At 41.3% G+C, this 26,245-nt stretch overlaps 1 protein-coding gene across 1 annotated transcript in view; it reads right to left on the reverse strand.

Annotated features, from left to right (window-relative positions):
- The window catches only part of Sema1a (semaphorin 1a), a 187,218-nt gene extending 163,294 nt beyond the window's left edge, over window positions 1-23,924 (reverse strand). Inside the window, exon 1 of the mRNA XM_018541368.1 lies at window positions 23,818-23,924. Within this exon, the coding sequence (XP_018396870.1) occupies window positions 23,818-23,920 (103 nt within the window). The 5' untranslated portion in view covers window positions 23,921-23,924. The remainder of the gene's footprint in view (window positions 1-23,817) is intronic.
- Window positions 23,925-26,245: the final 2,321 nt, after the last annotated feature.

The raw sequence follows: 26,245 nt of genomic DNA on the forward strand, positions 1-26,245 counted from the left end.
TGAAACTTACGTGTCCGGCTGTATCCGGATCGAAAAATCGAGCGCGCGCTTGGAAAAGCGGCGAGACAGAGCAAAAAGTCTAGGGCTGCAGGAGAAGAAAAGAGAAGAAAAGAGGGAGGAAGTTGAGGAGAGAAGTGAGAAACAAGTTTGCACTTTGTGTTTAGCTGTGGATGGCGCGGTGATGCACGGTGAAGAAAATAAACGATTTACGCGTCTCGGACGCAATTTCTAAAATTGCCAATAAAACAGACGCAGCGTCAGCATACCGGGTAGATGTGTCCTCGCGCGCGTTATGTGTGTGAACGTGTTGCGAGCATGTACATAGAACGAACGTAAACGAATACGTATGCTCGTAACAACGCGCCGACGATCAACGGCGGAATAACTGATTGAGTCGCGATATCGGTCTTCGTTCGTGCGATTCCGGCCGCGATGAATTTTTTCGTTGAGTGCGCGTTCTTTTTTTTTTTATTCGGCTACGGCAATGGCTCGCTATTGTTTGACGAGAACTAATGACCCACGGTCTATGCAAACGGAGGAAGTTCCTTTTCGTTAAATTTTTTGCTCTCCGAAAACGTCTATAATGAAATTATACAGTCGATTTCAGCTCGGACCGCTGAATATGTTTTGTTAATGTCGAGACTTTACTTCCTTCATGCGAAATGATTAATGACAGAAAATGAGATAGCATCGATTCTCGGCATATACAAACCTAATATTGTTACATAATATACTGTTACGTACGAGAAAATAGCATGTATTGACACATAATACATATAACAAAAATAACACGGAAAGATAATTTCAAATCATTTTGAAAATTAACGCTATTTTGATCACGAATGTATTCTGAATATTAGTTTCAGCCATCGGTAAATTGTCCGTGCAATTTTCTATTTAACATTGCAATATTGAAATTTGTTCGACGAAGGGCGTCCTTGTTTAACAAATATGCATGAGAACACGTGTACTACTCCGTGTTAAATCCATCGGACATTATACGGGTCAGAGGGTCGCCGTGTATTTTTTTTTCTCTTTTCCATTTGAACTGAAAAACATAGCTCGACGGCGATGTTCTGCGGACAGACTCGCGAAAGTAACAACGAATATACTTGTCGTTCTATACAACGAAATAGATTTCAAAATTTTAATTGCACGTTGAAACACTGGAAACGAACGAAATGGAGGAAGCACGAATGAAAAATTACGCGTACGACATTTGTGATTATACATCGCGTTCGGATATGATAATATCTTCCATTCGAGTAATTTTAGTGATTCCATAGTGTAATTTTATTAAATTTTTTCATCGCGCGCAATGGAAGAATCACAGGTAAACCAGATCGTTTTCGACGAATGGATACTTTACAATAATTTGATGCAATTTTGATTATAATTTTAATTCTAGATAAATCTGGTGGGCTTCCGGGAAGGAGGCCGCCTCCCGAGGATATTATTATTATTATTATTATTATTATTATATAATTCTAGATAACAACGTTTTAAATTTTTATTTGTTATTAATTTTCCATTGCAAGCTACTCTATTTCCTTTTTACCATTTCATCATTTCCTTTTTACTCTTTTTGCGTTCAATAATAAATAAATTTCTTGCTAATTTAATGTATCAGAGAAAGACAGCACTGACTAGTTAGAAATATTTATGTCCTAGTTCTTGAATAGCTTTTAATTTATTTTTATATAACCTGTTCAGCATTTCAATCTGTCAATGTTCCAGACAATGAAACCAGCAATCAATTAGGTCGATTAAGGTCAATCATCTTAGTCGATGTATAGTGAGAACTGAACGTATATACCTACCCACTCCTTCTCCTACACGACTGTTTATCAGTAATCAAAGATTACGAACAAGATTTTCTCTCGTGGTACGAGCAGTCATAATCTCATTATTGAAGTTGTATAGCATTCGGAAGTGCGAATAAAGCCATTGCTTCGCCTTCTCTTGTACTACGCCAACCGCAATAGAATTTAGACCACGACTATGCGTTTCGCCACGAAGTAAACAAAGAACGTGATAGTTAGAAAGTAATCGGTATTTCTCTACGCGTATTTTACTACTACAAGTTCGAATGACGTTCCGCGAGATGCCACGAGATGCTAGAAAAAAAAAAAACCGGTTTGTTCCGGTTACGACACATTCGTCGGTCATTCGAAGAATTAGTAACTGCGTTTATATGGAGTAGAAAAGTCCACTCAACCCTTGCTGGCGACGTAATAAAAATATAGTCCAACGCGAGTGTTCTCAGCGACCATACGATGTCGGTGTAAAGTCATCCCTCGTCTCTCTCGCGTTCTCTCGTCGGCCTCTCTAGCACGTTTTCTCACCATTTCCGACTCTAATCCCTCGGAAAATAGTACCGTATACTTAACGCTTTAAGAACGTCGCATCTGTGCTGCTTGCCCGGGCACGTGTGAACTCTCTCTGATCCTGCGCCACGCCGACTCTGTCTCCGTCTCGCAGCCCGTGTTCCGCGAAAGGGTTCATCGATCTTCACGACCGGTTAAGAGAGGGATCGAGAGAAAACGAGGGTCGTGAACGCGGGTCCTTCAAACGCGACCACTTTAATAAAAATTGATGACGACGAGATAGCGCTAGGTCAATTTGACGAGTGTCGTTACCCGCTTAATTACTGTTCGCGCGGCGGTACAACGATCGACGCCGAGAGTATCGCATTTTTACGGACGCTCCTTGTGGCGTGATTTTATTTAAGCATTTTGCAGCTCGTTTATCTAGAAAAGGAATACTACTTGCAAAGTTTGTTTAAGTCGTTGAATTTTAATCTTGTTGTGAATTCGGTCATTCGCACTACACTGAATTAGCATACATTAAAGACTATTTTTATATAAAGTATCTAAATGTCGTGTCATAATATAACAAAAAATAACATTATTGAGAATTTAATCATTTAAAATATTTATGCGTGTTTCTAACTTTGCTAATTTAATTTCAAGTCGCTTTTAGTGTACACTAATCTAGTGTAATACAAGTGACTAGAACGGATTTCCGACCCACTGTGAAAGGCCAAAGTTCAACTGATTAGTTTGGACCAGAGGTCCAGCAGATTGTCTCTTCGGAAATAAACAGAGTTGCCACAAATTCCATAACTTTTCTCTGATTTCCAGACAAAATTTCCTTGATTTTCAATAATGTTTTTTGAAGTTGGTAGTATTCCAAAATTTCGTAAATGTAATGTACGCATACCAAACTTCTTTTAAAAAACCAAGAATTTTAATTTTCCCAAAAATTTTGCTAAATTCCCTAAATTTTCTCTGATTTCTCTGGTTTCAATTTCCGTAACACTTCCCTTATTTCTGTTTTGTGGCAACCCTGATAATTTGTATTTTTTCCAAAATACAAATAATTTTGGGGTGCTAAAAGATATTCCCTTAATCAATCGATCACACTAGGAAACTTAACAAATCTTCTACAAAGTAGTAATATACGTAAAATAGTATAGTTAAAAGAAAATAACATAAAATGCACTATCTGTCGAATATCCAGTAAAAGACCTTCCGGTGCACCTATCGTTCTTTCGACGAGAATAAATCAAATCAAAAGAGAGAGAGAGAGAGAGAGAGAGAGAGAGAGAGAGAGAGAGAGAGAAACTTATGGCCGATCTAACACAATCGATTCACAAACACAAAATATCGAGCGGACACGGGGAAGGTAAGCGAGCGTATCGGGTATATAATTCGGTGAACTGATCCGCAAACTATTCGCAGGCGCACGTGTATGAGGACGACGATAACTCGGAACCGACGCGCATAGCTCTCGAAAACTATGCCAGCATTTCCCCAATCAGGGACTCATTGTTTTCGACGGAACGTTCGTTCGTTCTCCTCGTTATTACGCCCCCTCCTCCGCCATCGTGCATCCGATATTACTCGCATAACGGGCGGATGCGTACATGCTTGCGTGTGTGTTCGGGAAGAGAGGGACCACGCGGCACAAATGCGTAGGACAACGAAAGGGACCGCCTTATCCCGTCGCCGCCGTCGTAGAATTTGCATGACGAGACAGTAAAGCAGGATCGGAGTTGAGTCGAATCGAACCGAGAGAAGCTCTTCTCTCGCTTCATCCTCCGAGTCACGTATCCTCTCTTCCTATACCCCACGTTCTATCGCCTCCCTTGCTCCCCTTGACATCTTTCTCTCTTCATCCCTGCCACTTCCGTCTGCCAACCGAGGCGACTCCTCGTCTATCTCTACCCCGCACGCAGGCAATACATCCGTTATCTCCGTCTCGCCGCATGGCTTTTCCATAATCTCCCGTAACTGTCGTAGCTGTTGGAAGCAAGCGAGAGAGACAGATACGCTGGTACAGCAGCACAGCAGTGGAAAAAGACAGAGAGACGGCAAGACTGACTACGTGGAGAAATATGGAAATCAGGGAATCGAGAAAACCGGTGCGCGAGCGACAGAACGACGAAATTCTATCGACGCTCGTTGCATCGGCATGGTTACACGCGGGGGAAGATATTGGAAATGGCAATCGGCCATTGTGGGCCATGACGGAGAGAACGAGGTCGTCAACTTCTTCCCTCCCCTCCCGATTTCCTCGTTTATTATTCCTACCGTTCAGATTCGCTGAAACGACGAAACGATGACCTTCGAGATGTCGTGAAGAATATTTTCCTCATCGTACTGTATTTAAAGAGATCGCTATAATTTCAGAAATCTTGGAAGGAAAGGAAAAAGACAAAAATGTCGAAAATGTGTTTTCTATCAAAAGCATTCGGAGTAAAAAATCAACTAACATAAATTCTTCACATTCTTCGAAAAATATTTACTACACAATAGATAAAAAAAATAGATAAAAAAAAATAGAATATTATCTTTAGCATCGAACACATCAATAATTTAATTTAAAAAAAAAACAATTAATTTTATTCATTTGTGCTAGTTTTTTTATGGCTTATTTAAACACAAAAAAAACAGACACAGTATTAGGAACGATTACCCTATTGTTTTTTTTTATCAAATGTAAAATTGAATAGAGTGGCAACGGAAAATGTTAAAAAATTGAATATAATTAAGCACCGCTGACTTACAATAAACATAAAGACATTATAATGACGATTGATAAAACGAATAACCCCTACTTACGGAAGAGATCACTCGAATCTCAGCGAACTGTTGCTTGCGAACGCGAGCAAGCAGTAACGCGCGACTACGAATTATAATAACGAATTATAACAACGGAAGAGACTGTTAATTAACCGCATTAGCGAATGCACGCCCGAATACAATAGGAGCGCGTGACCCGATTTCGCGGTGCGTTAAAATAACAATGTATTTATTAACGGCCACGTACGCGTGCGGTGACGCCTCCGGCGGAAAGAGCGTGACTGCGAAACTTTATAAGCGAACGGTAGTAGAGTCAATATATATGCGGTACTGTACATTCACCCCGATGGGTGGATATCGAGGATAGCAATAGAGGTTGCATAAAACTTCTTATATATATGCTCTCTTCCGGCCAACGACGCATCTCTGAAGCGAGGACGACGAGGTATAGTGACATCGCTTCAAAAGCCGTCGTGCATAATTTTGCGCTTTCTTAACATTGAACGTGGAGAAAAGCAACCAGGCGCGCTTGACAGACTAGAAAGACAAGTCGCGAGATAGACGAGTTTTATGAGTTCTCGCCAGCTGAGACGATCGATGACTCAGAAATCGTCAATAGGATAAGATTAGATGAATTAAAGAAAAAGAGAGTAGCATCCGAAATGTTAAAATAAACACATAAAATACCAACGGTAAACCGAAATGTATATTAAAAAGAAGCGTCCATAAAATGCAATGGAAAAACGCATAATCATAAAGAAAACGAGAAGTATTTTCCTGTGAAAGTTTATCGGAATTCCGAATTTAATGTGAAATAGCTATGTAAATATGTACAGATAAAATTGTTGTTCGTATAACATTAGATCGTCTTTGAAAGTCTTTTGTTCGATATTAAAGTCTTAAGAGAGATTAGATAAAAATCTGTATAAATTTGCACAATATTACCTATAATGTAGATAACTACAGAACGATTTTGCTAAAAAAATCTAAAAATTTAGCTAAATACAGATCTGAATGATTTTTTTGAACTGTCAAAGTTAATTATATGGAAAAGTTGAAGCGAGATGAGCACTGCTGCAAAAGTTTTGACATTCTGACAACTAGCTTGAGCGTCCTACGTAATTATTTTAATGGTCCAACACAATTATTTTCAAATCTGTATCTATAGGTATAGTTAAATTTTTAAATACTTGAACGAAACTATAATATTTTAAGTATACATTATCAAAATATTCTTTTTTTTTATAAATATTCTTTGTGATATTTCAAAACAGTTAATTATTTTTATTTGACGTTATATTGATGTAGTTCAAAGCAAAATCTGAGATGAATAGCGCTTTTAACATATGATATTGCGTATATGATGTTAAATATTGCTCTTATAAAGGCGGACATTGCAGCTTTCAAACGTTACAGGCTATGAATGTGATGAAATAATATCATTAATAATATGACAGAATGGTATCAGTATTATGATAGTAATAACGTTTTTCATCCGTTCGAGCTATTCATAAACAAAATCCGCAAAATCAGGCAAAAAAAAAGAGCATTAATGGCGTAATTTTCGCATCGGTAGATTTGACATTGTACCGAAAGAAACATTGATATTGGCAAAATCGCGCAAATATCGAATAAAAGAGGCGATGTAACGAGCACTTTACATTTTACATACAAATCGTCATTGCATTCATGTCGTTTTAACACGTGAGATTCGGGCAATAACATTTCAGGCAGTTGGACTATCTTCGCGTCAGTTTCGCGTTAAGCATTAATCACGATGCTGGCCCATTAATGTCGCGGCCACACTTGGACAACTATGATATGCCCTCTCTCGTCGTTACGTTCCAGTCGCCGCCGAATCGCGTCGCACGGCACATCCCCGCGATGCCCGAACTTCTCGGCGTTCCCCGCATTAACCTCCGAGCGAAGGTATTAGAAATTGCAATCAAGAAGGTATGGTATCCCAGCTTCCCTCCTTTGCACTCCCCTTTCCTTAACTTGTCCCCGTGGTAACAACGTGGACCGAGGACGGTGACCCCCAAAATGCCACCATCCTCCTTCCATCGTCTATGATGATGACGATAGTGATGGTAGTGGCGGCGGTGGTAATGGTGGTGGCCGTAGTCGCAGTCGCGCGTGCATAACTTCGTGCTCTCTTGGCTCTGCCAGCAGCCGGCTAGGTATTGATCGGCTCTGCCCGCGAGGACCACATGGCGACTCGGCATTCGTACAAACTCGCGCGTCTCCGTCGGCTCTCGCCTTTAACATGGCGCTCATGGGCGGTCACGTGGTCTTGCCACCCCCTCACCGATATTGCACCACCACCGATGCAACGTGGACCGTCAGTGCGCACTCGACCACCGCAAGGGATATATGATGCAGCCACGAATCCCTCTCGGTCTCTCTCCCTTTCTCTCTCCCTCTTTGTCTTTCTCTCTCCCTCTCCCCCTCACTCTCTTTCTCTCTGTTCTTGTCTTTCCTCCCTTCCCTGTTCTCTGCTTCTGTCTCTCAACGTCTCTCATTTCCACCGGCTCTCTCTCTCTCTCTCTCTCTCTCGCTCGCGCGCGCGCGCGCGCGCTCTCTCTATCTCTTCCTGCATTCTCCTCTTCAGAGACGGCTTAAATATTTGCACGGCCAGATAGAACGATATTGCGCCGAAAGTCTGGATTATTTGTGGTCGAATACGGGAAAAATCGGTCGATGGGGTGAGTGAGCACGCGAGGGGGGAGAGGGGTGTAATTGCGGGAATATCCCGGCACACAGCGCACACAGTGCTCTAGAATTCGTAGTGGAAAATAGCTGCGATCCGACGATTCAGCTCTCCTCTGGATACGAGCTTCGTCCAGCTTCGTCTGGTACAAGCTCTTTAATCCAGGATCACGGGTTCACATAGAGGATCTCTTTCTCTCTCTCTCTCATTCTGCCTCTCTTTTTAGCGGTTGTCCTTTCATACATGTACTCGTTTTTCTCTTCGTGTGTCTACCAGCAGGCGTTCCTGTGATGCTACCGGGGATGCACACGCTCGGTCGGTCGATCGTACGTGTATCGGACATCTTAAGCCACGATATTAGGAACCGTGGCCAAGATAGAGAAGAAGGGTAAGAGGAAGGGGAACGATCGTTTCCGAGAGCAATGGTGCCTGAGTCAAAGTACCCTCCGGACACCCTCCATTTGTCCCTTCTAAACCTCTGATCGTCCTCCGTAGCCCTCCGCTTTCTCACGACTGTCGCATCGTCCTGCAGGACAGTAGGGAGGAAGGGGGTAGAAAAGAGATAGAGAGAGAGGTGATGGGAGGGGACGATCGATCTTCCGAAATGCCAGTCGTAGCGATTGAAAAGCTTCTGATTCGTGACATGAGACGAAAAATCCAGCTCCGAGAAAGTTTGATCGTTCAATGAGACGTCGATAGATATACCAGTAGTGGATGTCAATCTAGCCTTGTGTCAGCGTTCACAGTTAAATTCACTATTTCAAATACGTTTCACGATGCATCGCTTATTACGCAAGAACATGCACGCGTATGTTTGTACCGAGTTCAAACGGCAAGAAATGCGAGAACTACCCCCGCGACTCTTTGTCGCAGAAAATTTAAGATGCACCGACCGCGTCTAGCAAGTTACATATTCTTACTCAGACTCTGCACTAGCACCCGAGAATTTGCAAGATGTAATTCAAAGCGAGAGCTTAGTGCATACGCGCAAAGCCCTAGAAGAAAGGAACGTGAAAGGAAGAACGTGAAATAGTATCATTAAATATTAAAACATATTTACGTGCGCGATACTGCTGCTGGCGGTTACAAAATAATGCCAAGAGATACGGGCCCTTCGGATTACATTTCTTATCATCGAGAGATCAGAGCGGGCGCTTTCGCATCGAATGTCACGTATCGTAAATTAAGAGCCACCAGAAGCTTCAATTAAAAGAAGAGGCCGAGTATAACCCTTGGCGATCGAATGCCGAAGAAAGAAAAATGGAAGAGGAGAAAGCAGCGAGGGGGATATAAAGAACGATACATTTACCAGCATCGTCTGGTAACGATGTTGAGCAAAGAGAACGTTTCAAATTGTAGCTCGTTGTCGAGAGATATCAGAGATCTGCCATTCTCTCTCTTTCTCTCTCTCTCTCTCTCTCTCTCTCTCTCATACTCATTCTCGAGTACGCACTATCAGATTATACTTCAGACCAGAAGGTACACAGTCGGCCGATGACCATGTGTGAAAGTAATGTCCACACAGAAAGATCGTGCACTCGAGAATCGTTCATGACCAGGGTGAGCAGGAGGATATGCGCCGGTCGGTGTGACGCATCCTGCAGGATACTCGAGAGCGATCGATTCTGCAGGATACGCTTCGCGACGTCGACCGTCTGAAAAGCCTCGCCGATGTTTCCGTTCGCTATTAACCGGGAAAAGCGAAAGAGGCCAGAAAGAGAAAAATATGTTCACGATGTCCGGATTTTCACGAAGATGTTTCGGAAATGAGTAGGGTGAAACGACGAAAGGAAATCTGCTGCTTTATCAAATTAAACGATACTGCGCAATAATGTCGTAATATTTTTCTAACTTGGTAACTTTTTTAAAACTAAAAAAGTGTTGACATTTACAAAAAATATTGTAAGAAAGTATTTATAGCTTACGTACTTTTTTTCTCCTTATAGTGCGTGTTCAAAAAGTGATACGCTCAAAATCAGCATGAAACCACAGCGATGTGTTGAAAATAAAATTATTATATAAATGTAGTCACACACACACACACGTTACTTGTAAAAAATTTTTGTACGGCATACAATACCATGCCTTAATTGCTTTTTCTTCTTATAAATCTTATACACCGTTGTATAAAAGTTGCGATAACAAAAACTCGCTAGGCATCTCTACGTAATTTTCGACCTTCATAAATACACTTCGCTGTTACTTTCTAAAACAATCTAGAAATAATGAAAATCTTATTCGTCTTTCCCGGAATTTAAATGAGACTCGATTGTACGAGTCATAATCACGGAATGACAAATAGGACGCTCTATAGAGATAATTATCGCAATTTCGCGTAAACTTTTCGGGCAGACTCGTTGAGAAGCTTTTAAAAGTCTTAACGATACTTGCGAATAGCCGAAAGCGCCGACATCCCGGAAAAAAGAAGAAAAAGAGAGGGAGAAAGCGAGGGAGAGAGGCTAGGGAAGCAAACGGACAGTTGGACGTCGAAGTTTAGAAACGCAACGGAAAGAGAAACCGAGCGACGGAGGGGAGAGAGGCGACAGAGCTGGAGCTCGTATTGATCCGCGTGATACGCTCGATTAGCCGCGAATTGCAACGGATTGGAGTAACTTACAACATATTGAGACCATCGGGCATAATGGTTTCGTGATCCGGCTAAAGGCTGTGGCAACAGACAGAACTGATATTCTGCCTCTCAACGTTCTCGTGCATCCGGGAGTTTGCGCAAGGATGCGCACCGTGTGTACCGAAACGAAAACTAATCGTCACTGATGAGAAATAGGAAGAGAAATTTGTAAGCGACATAACGCGATTTAATACTTCTCGCATCAGCTGATACCGAATCGATAACGTTTACAGCCTCAAGTGTTTGCGTAACAATGTGAAACACAGGGAGCTATTTAGTCTCACGTGTCTTCCGGAGCTTATTAACATTAGACAATATTAAAGCGGAGCGTAATTATATATATATATATTCGTAGTAAACATCGCGCAGGATAAGGTATAGGTAAACGGAAACAGGCACGATTGCAAATTTAGAGTACTTAAATGTTTATTCGATGAGATTGCTTCGCGAATCGGAATCAAGCATGAAACATTTAATTCAATTATCACGACGTACGAGATACTCTTGGAAGCGGAATTTTTTGAACACCGTGTAGAAGCGGTCGTGCACACGTAGTGAACAACCGAAGAACTGTGCTCAGCAATTACGCGACGGAAAAATCGCGAGCAAAAATCAACAACGGAGAAAAACCTGTGTAATTGAGTTTGCGAAAGTTGTTCACCGAGCGACACGGCGGCGGCGGCGGCGGCGATGCCCATGTGCATTCCTTTTTTACTTTCGCCCCACTGCACCCACTCCTCCACCACCACTTTACTCCTCCTCTGCAGCAAATCCACGATCATTTCCCTCCCGTTGCGTCCCACTCACCCGTCGTCTTCCCACCATTGTAATTCGCCATCGCGCGCTAAATTAATTATACATTGCTTTAGTTAGGCACACCGACATTTGCCTGCTCCGACGTGGAGCGCGCACCGTTTCCCGCTTCGAATGCGATCACAGACGTGGCGGAATTGTTTGGATTTGAAACGGAGCATAGGTATAACTAAGCGCTCACGACAGCTTTCCGCGACCGTAATTCGTTGGAACAGTACGAGTGCCACGATTTCGATTTCACGGCTCCTTCCTGTATCCAAATTGCAGCGAAGTGCAGCGATATATATATATATATACTCGACTGTGTTTCACCGAGCAAACTCCCGTCCAGTCTGAGGAAACTTGCAGTGTAATCTCCTTTGTGTTTTCAGTCAAGATTCTTATTCCTAATTCCTTGTAATAATATTATAGCACTTTAAGCGAAATTTTGTATATGGGGGAACAAAACTTGTATGGTCTATAATATATGTATAGTACAAGTTCACTTTGGCATCTATTATTAATTTCTCTTTCAATTCGACAAAGCACTGTTTGCCTATTTGCCTGAGTCCCGGAAAATTAAAGGAAATAACTCGCAGTGCTCGAATAATCTTTATATATATATATATAAAGACTCTTCCAATTCTCTTGCCTGTAAAAATTCGATTTCGCTCCAATGTTTCGCCGTGATTTCCACAGTATATATTTCTTTTAAGATCCAATTCTTCACGCTCTCCGCGTCTCTATATCACTAGCAGCCGCTGACTCGAAGCTCTAAAACAACAACATCGTCGTAACAACAGCTACCTCTAAAAATCACCTCCATAAACAGGTGGCATGTTTGTTGTGTACACTTTGCGCAAGCCTCCCTCACCCACAGCCGCCCTATTCCTCAACGTCCCTGTACTTTCCCTATTGCGTTTTCACCGTGTACATACATACATACGTGTGCGTACATTCGCGATACATATCGTAGTTACGTGCAGACATGTCGAGATTTTAGTGAAACTCTTGAGCGAATGTTCACATTTAACGATATTATGTTTGAAAAACAGTAATAAAAAGCATACTAAATATACAATACATATACGTCAATAATAAATGATATACTGCCTCAGGCGTATTATTATATAATTTTTCTATAAAAAAATGTACAGTAAGCTAATAAAATATAATTTTAAAATTATTAGTCTATTATAATAAAATATAATATTAAAATATTCCTTAAATACTATTAATGGGAGAGGCTAAAAAAGCAATAAGTTTATAGATTTCAAACCAAATTTGATAACACTTTTAAAAAATTGATTTTTTGAGATTACTCACAAATGTCCAACGATACATTTTTTAAACAATATAATCCTTCAGATCCGATAATAGTTTTTGAATCTAAAAAATTACTATTGAATAAATACATTGCTATAAATATTTTAATAAGTAATCCTAAAAATGTACCAATTTTAAAAGTGTTTCCAAATAAAGTGTAGTGCCTACCCATAATATTGTAAATTCGAAAGAGAGAAAAAGAGTTTAATATGTTCAAATACAATTTATTTCAAACATCACAAATTCGACGTATCGCCTGTGAATTTCGTGTAACAATAATCTTCCCCCGAAAAAGCATTTCCCATTCCAGTGTTTCCCATCAGAGTTAGGCTCGGCAGCGCAGCACCACCCCAGGCCACAACTACTCTCGCTTGTCGTACACATTAAACTCAACGGCTTCGCTAATGCCGCTTTTCGTTTTCCCCCCTCGTGCCTGGCGACCCTTCTGCCCATTCCATCTACCCCGACCACCCACTTTGCTTTCCGTCCCAAATTGATTGGACTGCGAATCGGCTGGCTTGAATTATTCATACTTTGCCCGGCGATAAACCAATTTCTGCACCGGCCAAATCGAGGAAGAAAAGATCGGACCGCCACGCGCGAGCAACGAAACGAAGGAAGACGTCGATGTGTACTCCTCGAACAAAGAGAGGGTCTGCGAGGGTCGAATAAACGAGGAAAGTGAACAACGAGGGACAAGGACGCGAGTGTGACGACTGGGAGGTCAGTTAACTTTACTGGAGAGATCATCGAACGAGCTGCGACGCCGTTTAATTTCATCATTCGATCCAATGACGCGGAAGATACGCCCGAGAAAGAAAATAGACGACTTCGTGCTGTGCTACGACTTTATCGATGAACCAAAGCGTGAGAGAAACTGAACAAGTAATATCTTGCTCACTCTTCTTACATCTCCCTAGCTGTCTAGCTGCGGTACTCTCTGTCCCATTCTATCTTACACTCTGACGTGATATTTTAATCTGTAGGTTAAGGACATGTGAACCCCGTCGTCTACCTCAGAAGACGTAGCGCTGATGTCGGCGCTGCCGTTCAGAAAGAAGTGTGAGTCGTTAATCTATTCGTGGAGAGAACGCGTCAAATTTCAAAGGTAGGATTAAATATATGCGCGAAAACCTTCTAACCGGCGTGATTCTCACCAAAATACTCGTATGAAGAAATTCCATAACCATATGATTTTCCTCGACTTTCAATAATATATTTTGAAATCTTTCTCTGATTTAGAAGCCGTTAAATATTTTGTTAATAGATTAATTTAGCATAATAATGTAAGTTATCATTAATGTTGCTTACACTATATGCGCATTTTTAATTAAGTTCAGTTAAGTTAATTAAATCAAATTAGTAGCATATTTTACCAAAACTAACGAACTACGTAAGTGTGATATATTAGATTTCTTCGCATATGTAGACTACTTTGTATATTAAACTTCTTAAAAGCCAAAAATTTTAATTTACTAGAAAATTCTGCAAAGCTTCCTGCAACTTTTCCGTAATTTCCCTGATTTAAATATAAAATAAAAAATTGTGTGTGCAAACATTAATAAGGCAACTTAAGGATATTTCCTACAATAGTAACTAGCTTAAGTTGCGGTGTTTCGATCGACAGAAATACGAGGGCTGTACATTGAAGATTTTCGTGTCATTTTTATCGTTATGGACACCGATTTACAACGATTTCTGTCCACTACCTCGCCAGCGAGTCAACACCCGCGATAAGAGGACACTTTCAGCAATACCCTGACGAAGGAACCACTCAGGCCGCCGCTTTCCGGCAACGCGCCGCACCGCCGACGCTTTTGACCTTTTGCTTTTCTGGATCGGGCACGGAGCGAAGGGAATCTTCTCGACAAAAGATTTATGAACCCCTCGGCAATGGCAGCATGCTACTTATTCCACCATAGAGTGCGTACTCGAGATGCACAAAAAATGCGGGAGCGGTATGTACACGCGAGCGATCTTCAAAGAGAGAGATCTTAAAAAAGGAGCGCCCCTCTCGCTTCTCGTGTCGAATCAATCATTTCCGGTCTCGTAAGTGTCTACCAATTGCCAATCGATAATTTACATCATAATCAATTGTCGTCGTCTTCGTTCTAATAACTTTATAAAAGTGAAAAAAACGACAATTTAATTTCTTAATTTAATTTAAGACAAATTTGATAAAAATTTAATGACAATACTGGATCCTACATATTTTACGATTTTGTGTTTTCAGATTTAAAATTAAACTATATCATACGTATAATAAAATTTTTATCTGTACATTGAGAAAAAGATGCTTAAAAATTTATATATTTGTGAGAAATATATTTATTTCACACTGAAATAAATCCTTATTTAAATATACGACAAAATAAAATTCTATTCCTAGCAAATAAGCCATTTATTTTATTTTTTTTACAATCACTAAAATATATTTCACAAAAATATATATTTCGTCATCACAATCAAATTTTTTCATAACAATACTTTGATATTTATCTTCTCTCGGTGTATAGGTACGTTTACAGCTTCTAGAATATAATCCAAGTGTAAAATCTATCACTTCTGAAATTCTCTCTCCGATTAATATCATTGTCCGCGTTATTTATTTTGTGCTCGCGATTTTAATTAATATAAAATTCAAAGTGGGGCAAAAACGGTGACGAGAACGTGTCATTAACGCAACAAACGCTATCGATGTTTAACGACAACTTTAGCAAGTATGCTGTCGTTCCATCGATCTACTTGTTTGCCGAGGTCAACGACATCGAGACACTACAGCGATCAGTTATCCCCCGTGGGAGGTCGTCGAAAAAGTTTCTCTTTTTTCCACGACGATGTAACGGACGGCCACGCGGTCCGCTATGCTGTCGTAACAAATGGTCTTTTTCTTAGGCGACGTAAATTTTATCGGTGCACCCTCTCGTCAAGTACGAGAAGTCCACCACTCCCATAAAGAGAGGGAGATACTACATATCTCGTCTACAGTCTCATTCCGCGATCAGAGTCAATTGACACAATTCCCAGCAATTTTAGCCAGTGGTTAAGCCGAGGTCAGGTTATACGTGCCGCGGCGCATACACAGCACGCTGAAACTAATCATAATGTATCCTCGTCGGTCGACGAGGGGCACCGCGGGAGGAGAACCGCCGCCGTGATTGGTCCGTTGCGGTATTCCTCGCTACCAGATAAAGTTACCGTAATATGGATTAACTGCCCGCCATAGCCCATATTCCGATCCGGCACTCACGCTCCAGCTTACGATGTAGTAATGAACTCGTAACGGCCGCTGTTATCAGCCGCGCCGCTGCTCGAGTGTCTTTTAATGACGATTCACGTGAACGCGTAATCGATATATCGTGCGTGCGCGAGGCGTAAAGCAGAACGCGAGGGTGCGTTGCGGTATCTGATTTATCGTTCGAATTTAATTATACGACAGACGATCCTCCGTTCGGACATTTTTCGACCCTTCCTCGTAATCGGCACATTGAAACGCTAGCTAGAGCATTGAATTGATAGAGCTGTTCACATAAATCTGTAAAGCGAATACGTATGTCTAGATCCTCTGTAATATATGCATATATCGAATATTTTTAGACATCGCGCACTTAATATGATACATATATACCATTATTTATACAGCAATTTATTATCGCGTCATATCTATCTCTGTCTGACAGAATTTTGCGTGCCGTTGACACTCATGCACGCATAAATTTTCAAACGCGAGGAAAGCAATTGGCAAGTCGCGTATTTTGGACACAGGACCATTTAAAAAATTGTTGTACGATTGCCAAGTCCTCTCGTCGAAATTTACGGCGAATTCGGTGCCGATGTCTCGCCACGTTATCGATCGGCGCGACTTTCGGAATGCTAAAGGGGTGCGCGCGGTTCCAGCCCAGTGATCTCCCTTTATCCGTAATACACCGGCGCGCCGAGGTCGCTGCTTTTGGCCGGCTACTGCTCCATGGCGTACAGTTTCAAATTTTTAACTCGCAGCACAGCGTACCTCACGAATTATTCTCCGCGAAAATTGCGTGTATGTAGCCAGCAGGGACTCCAGTTTGATTTACGGCAATCGAAAAGCGAGCAGATATTTTTACATTTTTAACGGACAACGCGATTGATCGTGAAGCGTGAGCGCGCGCGATTCCGACGTGACTTATCAATCGCCATGGTAGAAAAAAATGCAACAAGTATCTCTATAGAAAAACTCGTACTATATACAGTCTATGTACAGAGTGGATACTAAATATTCTAAAAGATTTTAAGAGGTTAATCAAGGGCCTCGGATAAATTCAAAACGAAAACTTCATATGTGACTACTATATATCCGAAACGGTTTAGTTTCAAAGAGTGCCAGAGTTGAAGGAAAAATTTTGTTTTTCAATTATAATTTCGAAAATCACTTAAGTTACTCAGATAAAACTTAATTTGTATGTTTAAAATGTTATTAAAATTATTGGGAGTTAGTTTTCGACATTTTTGATCATTTTTGTTTCTTTTTTCTATCCATTCTGAATAAAAAATAAAAGAATCGAAATTAATTTTTCCGGCAGTTAGAGTCGTCTTCATAATATAGTAGTTAAAGTTACAAATTATAAAAAATTCATGAATAAATTTCATTAATAAATTTCTTGGCAACCTCTAGATAACTTGTATATATTTCAAAAAAATGAATCTTATCATGTTGAATTCTGATTAACAGTTCAATATAATGGACAATGTAACAGAATAATCATAAAGAGGATTTCATTAGTATGCATATTATAATGATTGGCTAACCGGTTATTAGGTCTCTTTGAATGTCATACATGATACAAGTATGTGTCATTCATCCAGTATAATAAACGTATAATATTATGGAAAATATTGAGGTTCATAGAAGCAATATTTGTACTCGTGTATAAATGGCGTTTCAAAATTCGCGATTCAAAATACCAAATAACTTTTTTCCTAATTTTTCAAGAATTTTCTCGCTACAGTATATTGAATCGCGAATTGGCAAAATTATCGAAAATAGTTAATCAAGTTCATCATTTCATTTCATTTGAAATTTCATCGATTTAATTGGATTTAATCGATTCTGTCAATTTCATAGAAGCGGATATAGAGAGAAATCTAAATCAATCTAAATCAACGGAATAAAAAAATAACTATCCGAATGAGGAAATACATTAATATTATAGATAGTAAGGAAATTGACGAAGAGAAAGAGAAAACAACGGAGATTTAATGGCATCACGCGAGACCGCATGAATGACACATGTCAGAGAAACAACTATCAACGTATTGATCCGTAACGCAGTCTCCATCATTATCGGAGGTCTCTCGTCGATTTGCTGGCTGTCAATAGGAAATTACAACTGAGCGCCACGTAAATATTTATAGATCGTATTGCGGATAACGCACATTAATGCGGGGGCATCACATTCGCTAAAGCACAAGGATCATAAAGGGGATTTAATCGAGGCGTAATTAGTTAACCGGTTATTATCATGGTACCTCTTTTAAATGTCACGGTTGATAACAAGTGAGGAAGCGAATCGGCCGCAGCTGGGTACAATAAACACCCTGTGGAAAATGCTGCGTTATCGTCAGGGCTTCGCGATGTCCTATAACAGCGATGCACTGTTGATTGCAGTTCCGGTTCCGCGGTATGATTTTGCTCGTTGTAGAATTAGCAGAAATTCTGGCTCAGCGAGTAAAACGATATCGCCGTCGCAGCAACGCAGCGCATTAATGACACGTGCTTCACGTAATTTCAATAGCCAATGCGGTGCATCGCGACCGACGCACTCTATATCTCTATGCACACGTACGAGCGACACGACGGCTAATGCATCGCCGAACAAAATTCGTCACGACGTAATGAGCTTCCGCTACCCGATGTCGACGCAGATAGACAGAGAACGAGACGTTTATTCGACGTTGCCCGAGATAAAGTTCCCCATAACCGCGAGCAGAAATATACATAATATTTACATAGAATGCTTACATAAATTGTCATTCTAGCAGGAAAAAGAAGATTAAATAAAAATTCCTTTTTTAAATACGCTTTTTTCTAAGTTTTCTTTGTACCGTCGGAAATTTTAAACGTAATATACAGAGTTTATTGTTTTTCATAATATTCAAAATAAACTTGTGCTACTTGATCTCAATCCACAAAAATAAATAAAGAGAAACATTTATATTACAATATCGAGATAAAATTCCCTTATGTACATAAATGGAAAAATGTTTACACGTATCGTCGTTACAGTAAAGCGTCAAAAAGGATTTTTATAAATGGAAATTTAAATAATATTCCTTATACAGAGACACTTATATCCTCGAAAAAATTAAATCCGATAGTTTACTACGGAAAACAAAATTTATCTGTAGCTGTAAGAAAAATAGTCCATTTACGAATACACCGAAAAAATATACTAAATTTTAATATTTGTTTAAGTAATATAATATATTTGGCACAAAAAAATATTAATTCGACTATTACTTTTTTTATCGAGTAAATATTTATTTACTGTAAATGTTTAGTTAATACCTTAACAAAAAAATGTGTGTGTGCATTAAGATTGAATAAATTCTTTTTTCAGAGTAACACATTGTAGGATAGACTTGCCGAACGACACACGCGGGAGAAAGGTAACGTTTCGAGCAATACGGCTTGTACCAAAAACGTGATCAACGAGCGAACATAATTCGTAGAACCTCAGACTAATGGCCATCTGTTCCCGCGGTTCAAGTAATTACAGCGGTAAAGCGCGATTCTTAATTCCAGCGATTAATCCACATTTCACGCGCGGCGGTACATTCGGAATGATTTAAGAAATTTCACGATGAGACGACCGCGATAATAACGCGCGTGAAATGTAACGTTTAATTTGCCTCGAGCGCGGGGCACGCACCGTAGTATTAGACGAGGAGAGCGGCGGTGATGTTGAGAATGATAACTAATTCACGCCACGTAATCTCGAAGAAAAACACCATTCCCGTTATACGCCACGTCGTAACCGGTGCACATTGAATAATGCTCGCATTATACGCGCCGAGACTGCACATTTTGCGAGGAGAACGTCACCGTTTGCGCGGCAATTTTCGAAACGCGCCATTTATCTACATTTTGGAGATCGCCAAAATCCGACTTACGGCTCATCCGAGCCAACCGACAAACGGCTGAAGCAGCGTTTTACACTACCATAGCGCAAATAAAATGACGCGCGAAATAAATTACAAGTGTTCGTGTAAAAAAAAAAAATCTATTAATACATTACGTACGTCGAGAAACACACGCCACCGTTGCTCATGTTCCAAACACTTTAGAAAGAAAAATGTTTATCTTCAAAGCCCAGCGGGAATAGATATGCAGGTTTCCAACTTCGGCCATCTGGGTACAAAGTTCCGTCGCTTTTCCAGAGTTGAGAGTTGAAAATTCGCTATCGCTATTGAATGCCATGAATAAAACCCTATTTACGTCTAAGTTTCAAACTAAGCTGCGCGGTTAGAGTGAAATTTATTCATTAATGAGGCCACGCGCGCGTTTTCAATAAAATTCAAGTCAATAAAATTGAAATTCCCCTGGAATTTCTCTATTTCTCCGAGTATCGCTCGCTCGGTGTTTCTTCTTTTATCTCGTCTTCGGGAATTAATCGAGAATGCGCGCGGACTTCAAAGGAGATGCTTATTCGTGGTGCAGGAAGGCGTTAATGACGCACCCTAAATATATGCGTATGTACCTCCGCCGCGAGATGCAGAAAATAGCAAGCGAGCCAAATGGAGAATTCTAAACACCCGCGGGTGTTTCTTGCGACTATCATTCAAACCGTTCGGGCCCGCAGTCGCGCTCGCGGTATAACGTCAAGGTGTACCAGCGGAGCATGTGCCTGCGCTATGGAGCGAGCGGCGCAGCCACTTCAGAGCAATTTATTTCGTTCCTTCCCCGCGTCGAGATATCGTACCGTCGCGGAAAGAGTGATGGATGTTGGGGCGTCGCTTCTACGCGGAACGTACGAAACACGCGGAGCGCCGTTAAGGTCGAGTGCTTCGGATGTAGGACACTTTATACACTGCTCCGCCGCCGCTCTCCCCCTTCCCACCACCTCGACGTCTCTCTTCGAGACGCCCTCGCCTCCTTTGGATCCAGATTCTCAATAACGGCCACCAATTTACCATTGACGGTGTCCGTTTGAATTAGTTACGCGCGCGAGCGTTAACAAAAGCGTCGTCGCTTTGAAGAGAAGAAACGATCCCTGGAGAGCGATGAAGAGGACTTTTAAAAAAAAAAAAAAACTACGCGTAACGTGGTAAAACTAATGGGGGAAACTTGCCTCCACCATTTTGTACGCAGTCTTGTTATCGAATCTCGTAATCTCGGTAAACAAGGAGAAGTTTATAACAGAGAATCATCCGTTTATAATATTGTTTATATATGGTATACCGATAGGCGATACTCCTGTTTATCTTACGAAGAACTAAGGTTAATAACAATCTCTGTTATAATATCCGCTAAAGCGAGAATATCGCGGAGAAATTAATAAATGCGATTCCAGCAAAAAACGAGATCAATACTATTTTTGTAGATATAAACGAGAATAAATTTTATTTTTTAAATTAAAAAATCTCTATCTCAATATTTCTTTATAGACCTATATATTAAAATAGCTGTTACTTTATCATTTATTACGTATATTACATCCCATAATAACCCCCGACTTGTCATTTTACATAATGTATAACAAATCTATTATTATCGTGACGTTTCGAGTGCGAGCGAGATGTATCGTAATTATCCCAGTGTATCAGAATGTTGTATCGAAATACTCGCACGATGAAGCGGATACACGGCTACAGCCGTCAAATCAAACTGGGATAACTCCGGGGAAAAAATTTTCTCGTTTCGCCGCACTAATAATTTTATTCCGCAAAAACGCCCAGTATTCAAATATTCAATATTCATATATTCGATGTGAAAACGTTCGCCCGGCTCCAGGTGTAGAACATGACGAATATGTGAAAAATTGCCGCCAGCTACATGAATAACGCGGAAGCGACTGTCCCTCTCTTTACTCGGGAGGGAAATGAATTACTAGATTCCAAATCAGCTGGTGAGAATTTGAATAAAACAGAAGTCTGTCGCGCGACGCGGCACGACGCGGCGTGTTAAAATTTCTGCGGGCTCGCCTCGCGTTTCCGTAAGTCCCGCCGCACTTGCGATACGACCAAGTAGAACTCAGCTGCGAAAAATCGACGCGTCTTTTGCAAAATTTCTTATTTTCTTCAAGGTCTCCGTCAGAAATGTAAAGGTGAAAACTACAATCTGTGTAAAACTGTTTTTTTGTCATTCGAAGAGATGGGGTTGTTTTTTTAAGACGTCATAATGAAACTCATACAAAGTATAGACATTTTTACTAGTTAAAATTCCTCGACTAAGGTAATATTTTTCGAAATTAATTACATTCACAAATTATTAAGATTAATTTTATTACCTAATAAACGATCTATCTAATTTGAGATATTAATTTCTGCTTCAGTTTGCGATTGCGTTTCGAGTCTGATAAAATAATATGCTTGCCAAAATTTGCATTTCAGTATTAAGCGCTAAGATCCGTTTTATCTGTAAATAGGATATCATACGTACATATATAGTATATTTCTATTAATTTATTTGAAATTCTATGAGTTCGATAACACGACGACACGAGACTCCATGCATTGACAGAAGAAGGGTTAACAAGTTCAATCCGATCGATACCTTTTTATTCTTTTTCCAGGTCAATAAAAAGGGTCCGGTTATGCCGTTGATTAAAACGCGGATTAACAATCACCGACTCGGAAACAGCCCTTTCCTCGACAAGGGAGAATCCCGTTCGCGAGTGGGAGAAGGTGTGTGACCCGGTTGCAACCTCACCATCATTACGTATATAACCCGTAAGCAAATATCTCGGCCTTCGAGAATATGCGACTTTGAACTTCGCGAAAGGGCCTTTAACCCTTGCGGTTTCGCTGTTACTCTGTGATCTATAAAGTACAAAGTGCATAATGTCGATGTTTCAACAATGACTAACCGCGAATAACAGCTTGACAGCAGATCGAATAAAGGCAACAACGGCACGAATTCCTAACCGTCGTCGTTTTTTTTTTTTTTTTCGAATATTTTTTTATCTCTTCTGCGATTGCTTTCTTTCTCGCGCACTCAGAAAATAAAGACAATGTTGGCAACTATAAAAGTGAAAACTACACACAAGTTTTATATGTAGAACACATACACTGTTAGATAACTCAATCTCTCGAGTTAAATAACGTTTTGTTATTTTTAACTTTCATCTGTGTCAAAATATACCAATCCATTTCTATAGTTAGTTTTAAAGTAAATATCGTCCATATTAAGGTATATACTTAGTAAAAAATAATTAACTAAATTTAAGTCAAAAACTCTTTCAGGCTTAAATGGAATCGTGTTTAAAAACATTTTGTAATTCTATTAACTTTAATAAGTAATTTATACTAAAAAATTAATATTTTTTCATTTTAACATTTATTTTTTTTATTTATCGAACATGTACATACATTGTTACGTACATCTGATCTTTCGGATGATGTTAATAGAGCTAAATAATTTCCACGGATAATATCTTCAAATTTAATGTTTATTGCAATGTGCACAGAGTCTAAAGAGAAATTAATGCATTTTCTTCAATTAAATTATTCAACTCCGTTATTTTAGTCAAATTAATCACGTGTTGGCGATCTAAGAAACGATCTTAGAAAATGACTCCATTGAGTACAATTTAATATTATAAATGTAAGCATAGTCACATAAACTTTTTATAGTTTGCAACTATAAAATAATTTATTCAACTATGTACATTAGTTGATCCAACCATGTACTTAATTCTAGGTATAAACAAATATGTATAGTCGTCACCTTTACAGTTGCCATCACAACATTTTTCTCAGAATGCGGGAAATTAATTTCTTGAGCATTTTCTCAGTATTACTTAATTCTTGATAAATAATCCGCTTATTAATTCATATGTCGGAGACATTTATTCACCACATTGGAGATTCGAGTAACACCATTGAATCCGATGGCGATCTCGAGAGAGAGAGCTGCACAGGCGCTGAGAAATACCTCCATTCACCACATAATTGCACTGGGGCGTATCACAAGCACGAAATAACGAAGAGAGTAGGAACGAGAGTATAGGAATTGAGAGAACTACACACTATAACGCGTCGTCACTGCGCGGCACTAATCACAAGTGATCACTCACCTAGCTGGACGTACATCTTCGGCCTGACGTTCTCCTGCCAGGCGGCCAGGGCGAGAGTAACCGTCGCGACGACGCACCAACAGAACAGCAATCCTGGTCGCATCCTGGGCGCGATGCGGAGGCTGGCTCCGCGCCTCATCATCTCCTCGCGATGGTGTCGCAGCGGCGCACGGAACGATGACGTGGTGCCAGGGTCTCGCAGTCTCCTCCACGGCACCCGCGAGAACGGAAGGAAACGGGAATCCCCGTCAGAGCGGGGATATCACCCCGCTGTCACACTGCGCTCCGCGCGCGCGATGACCAACGGCGACAACGCCCGTGGCGCGCCACGCTATCTCGGGTATGCGGGGACGTATGAGCGAGCGAACGCGCGCGCGTTACTTTCTCTCGTTACGAACGTACACTCACTACGCCGAGAGATGCGCGGATGCCGCGGCGGCAGTCACGTGCGACGCGACCACGTCGTTCCCCGTCGTTGCGGTCGTTGCATCCACGGTCGTCCACCGGCGGCACGCATGTCTTACCGAGGACGGTCGGCCGCCCCGCAGCGGCCAAGCGGCACATTCACACGTTCGAGGCACGCGCGCCGGCGCACGGCGTGGTGGACGCGCGAAAAAGGATCTCAGAGAGAGAGAGAGAGAGAGAGAGTGAGTCTCTCACCAGCCGGCACTCGCGTTCACGCGTTCAAGCGTTCACGCGTTCAAGCGTCCACGCGCGAGCGCCGTTCCGAGCGCGATCCCGCACGGAGAAAACAACTATAATCGCGCACGTATCGAACGTCCGCGCCCACTGACGCTCGCCGTCACACTGATGTCGCGACAGGTGACGCGCGCTCCCCACCAAGTGGCGCACTCCCCACCGAGCGCTGCGCACCCCATCAAGCGCTCCGCTCCGCTCCGCACTACCGCGGGCGCAAGCGCGTCTCACTCTCTCTCTCGCTCGCTCTTTGCCCTGGAACCACGTCTGTATGCGTGATTACGCGTGACCGGCGTACGCGCGACGTGCACGCACGTGGATACGGCGCTGAAACTCCACGGACGGTACGCGTAGAGAACGGGGGAAAGAAAGATAGGGGCAGTAGATCTCTGGTGGGACGCTCGATCGAGGGGCGAGAGTCGTCGGAGAGAGTTGTGACACACCGGGCAAGCGCCGATTTTCAACCCCACTACCCCCGCAGCGCGATCAGCGAGCGCCGTTGTCGCGCTTCCACGTCGGTGTCCTCGTCGGTACCTCGGCGTAGCCACCACGGCGTCTCGCTAGCCTGGAACGAGAAAAAGAGGGATCGTTATCTGGGTCGGTCAAGGATACTTTAATCCAACGACGTTTATATTTTCTTGCAATTCTTTCGCATTGTCTTGGATATTCTTTTTTTTTTTCTATTTATTTAATCCGAAGCAAAATGGAGTGAGTATCGCTTATTAAAATCGTAATCTTCGAAGAGACGACCATTTCGACGATGATCGTCAAAAATATAACATTTTCAATGCGTTCTTGTCTTTCAATTATACTTACGAGAGAGGAGTTTTATAAAAGATTTCATGTGAAAGAACCTACTTAAGATTTAATTACCAAGCTAATTGACAGATCAAGAGAAATGGGAGATCTCAATAAGATCTTGATTAAAAAGACCAACTTTAAATTCTTTTTCTCCCGACGGTGAAACTTATTGCACAAAATCTCATTTGCGCCCTAAACAAATCGGATTTCATAGCCCGAAATTTCTGCAAGCTCGAAAACCGCAAAGAGTCAAAGTGAACGAAGAAATCCGATTACGATTCGATTTCGCGTAAACGCACGCCGCTCGTGAGTCCCGCGGGGTCCGGCGGCGCCCAAATAAGGTTTCATCACGCAGAAAGTCCCTGGCTGCGGCGGGATAACGAAATTATCCAAATGCGCCTGATTCGTCAGCGAATTTTATGAACGTATCCTGTATGCGCGGTGCGTAGCGACGCCGCCGACGTTGACACTGTTCATTAATTTGGCGAGCCAAGTGTAGGGGGTGGAGTGAGTGCGCCGGGGAGTGGACCAACACCACGGGGAAGGAGGGATAGGTATGTGTGCATCGAGACTCTAATTCCTACACCAATGATTGGACATGCCTGCACGAGGGAATTCGCCGGGTGTCCGCGACGTGTACACGCAATTTCGCGTGGATATGCGTATCCGCGCGTACACGCATCGTCCAGTATTCTCGCTTCTTTCATTCTCAATCCACTCACGAGATATGTACATTTGCGATATCAGCTTACCGTGAAATTTTTAAGAAAATTCAAATTATTTTCTTTATCCTCTCTCTTTTTGTTGAGAAGGATTACTCTTAAAACACATTTCATAATATCGATTTTTTATATTCCAGATATACTTATTTTGATAATTATTCGAAAAATTTCTCGACATAAAATTAATAAATTAATATTTCTGACCTATC

Source organism: Cyphomyrmex costatus, unplaced genomic scaffold (assembly GCF_001594065.2).
Source record: "Cyphomyrmex costatus isolate MS0001 unplaced genomic scaffold, Ccosl1.0 scaffold281, whole genome shotgun sequence".
NCBI lineage: Eukaryota > Metazoa > Arthropoda > Insecta > Hymenoptera > Formicidae > Cyphomyrmex > Cyphomyrmex costatus.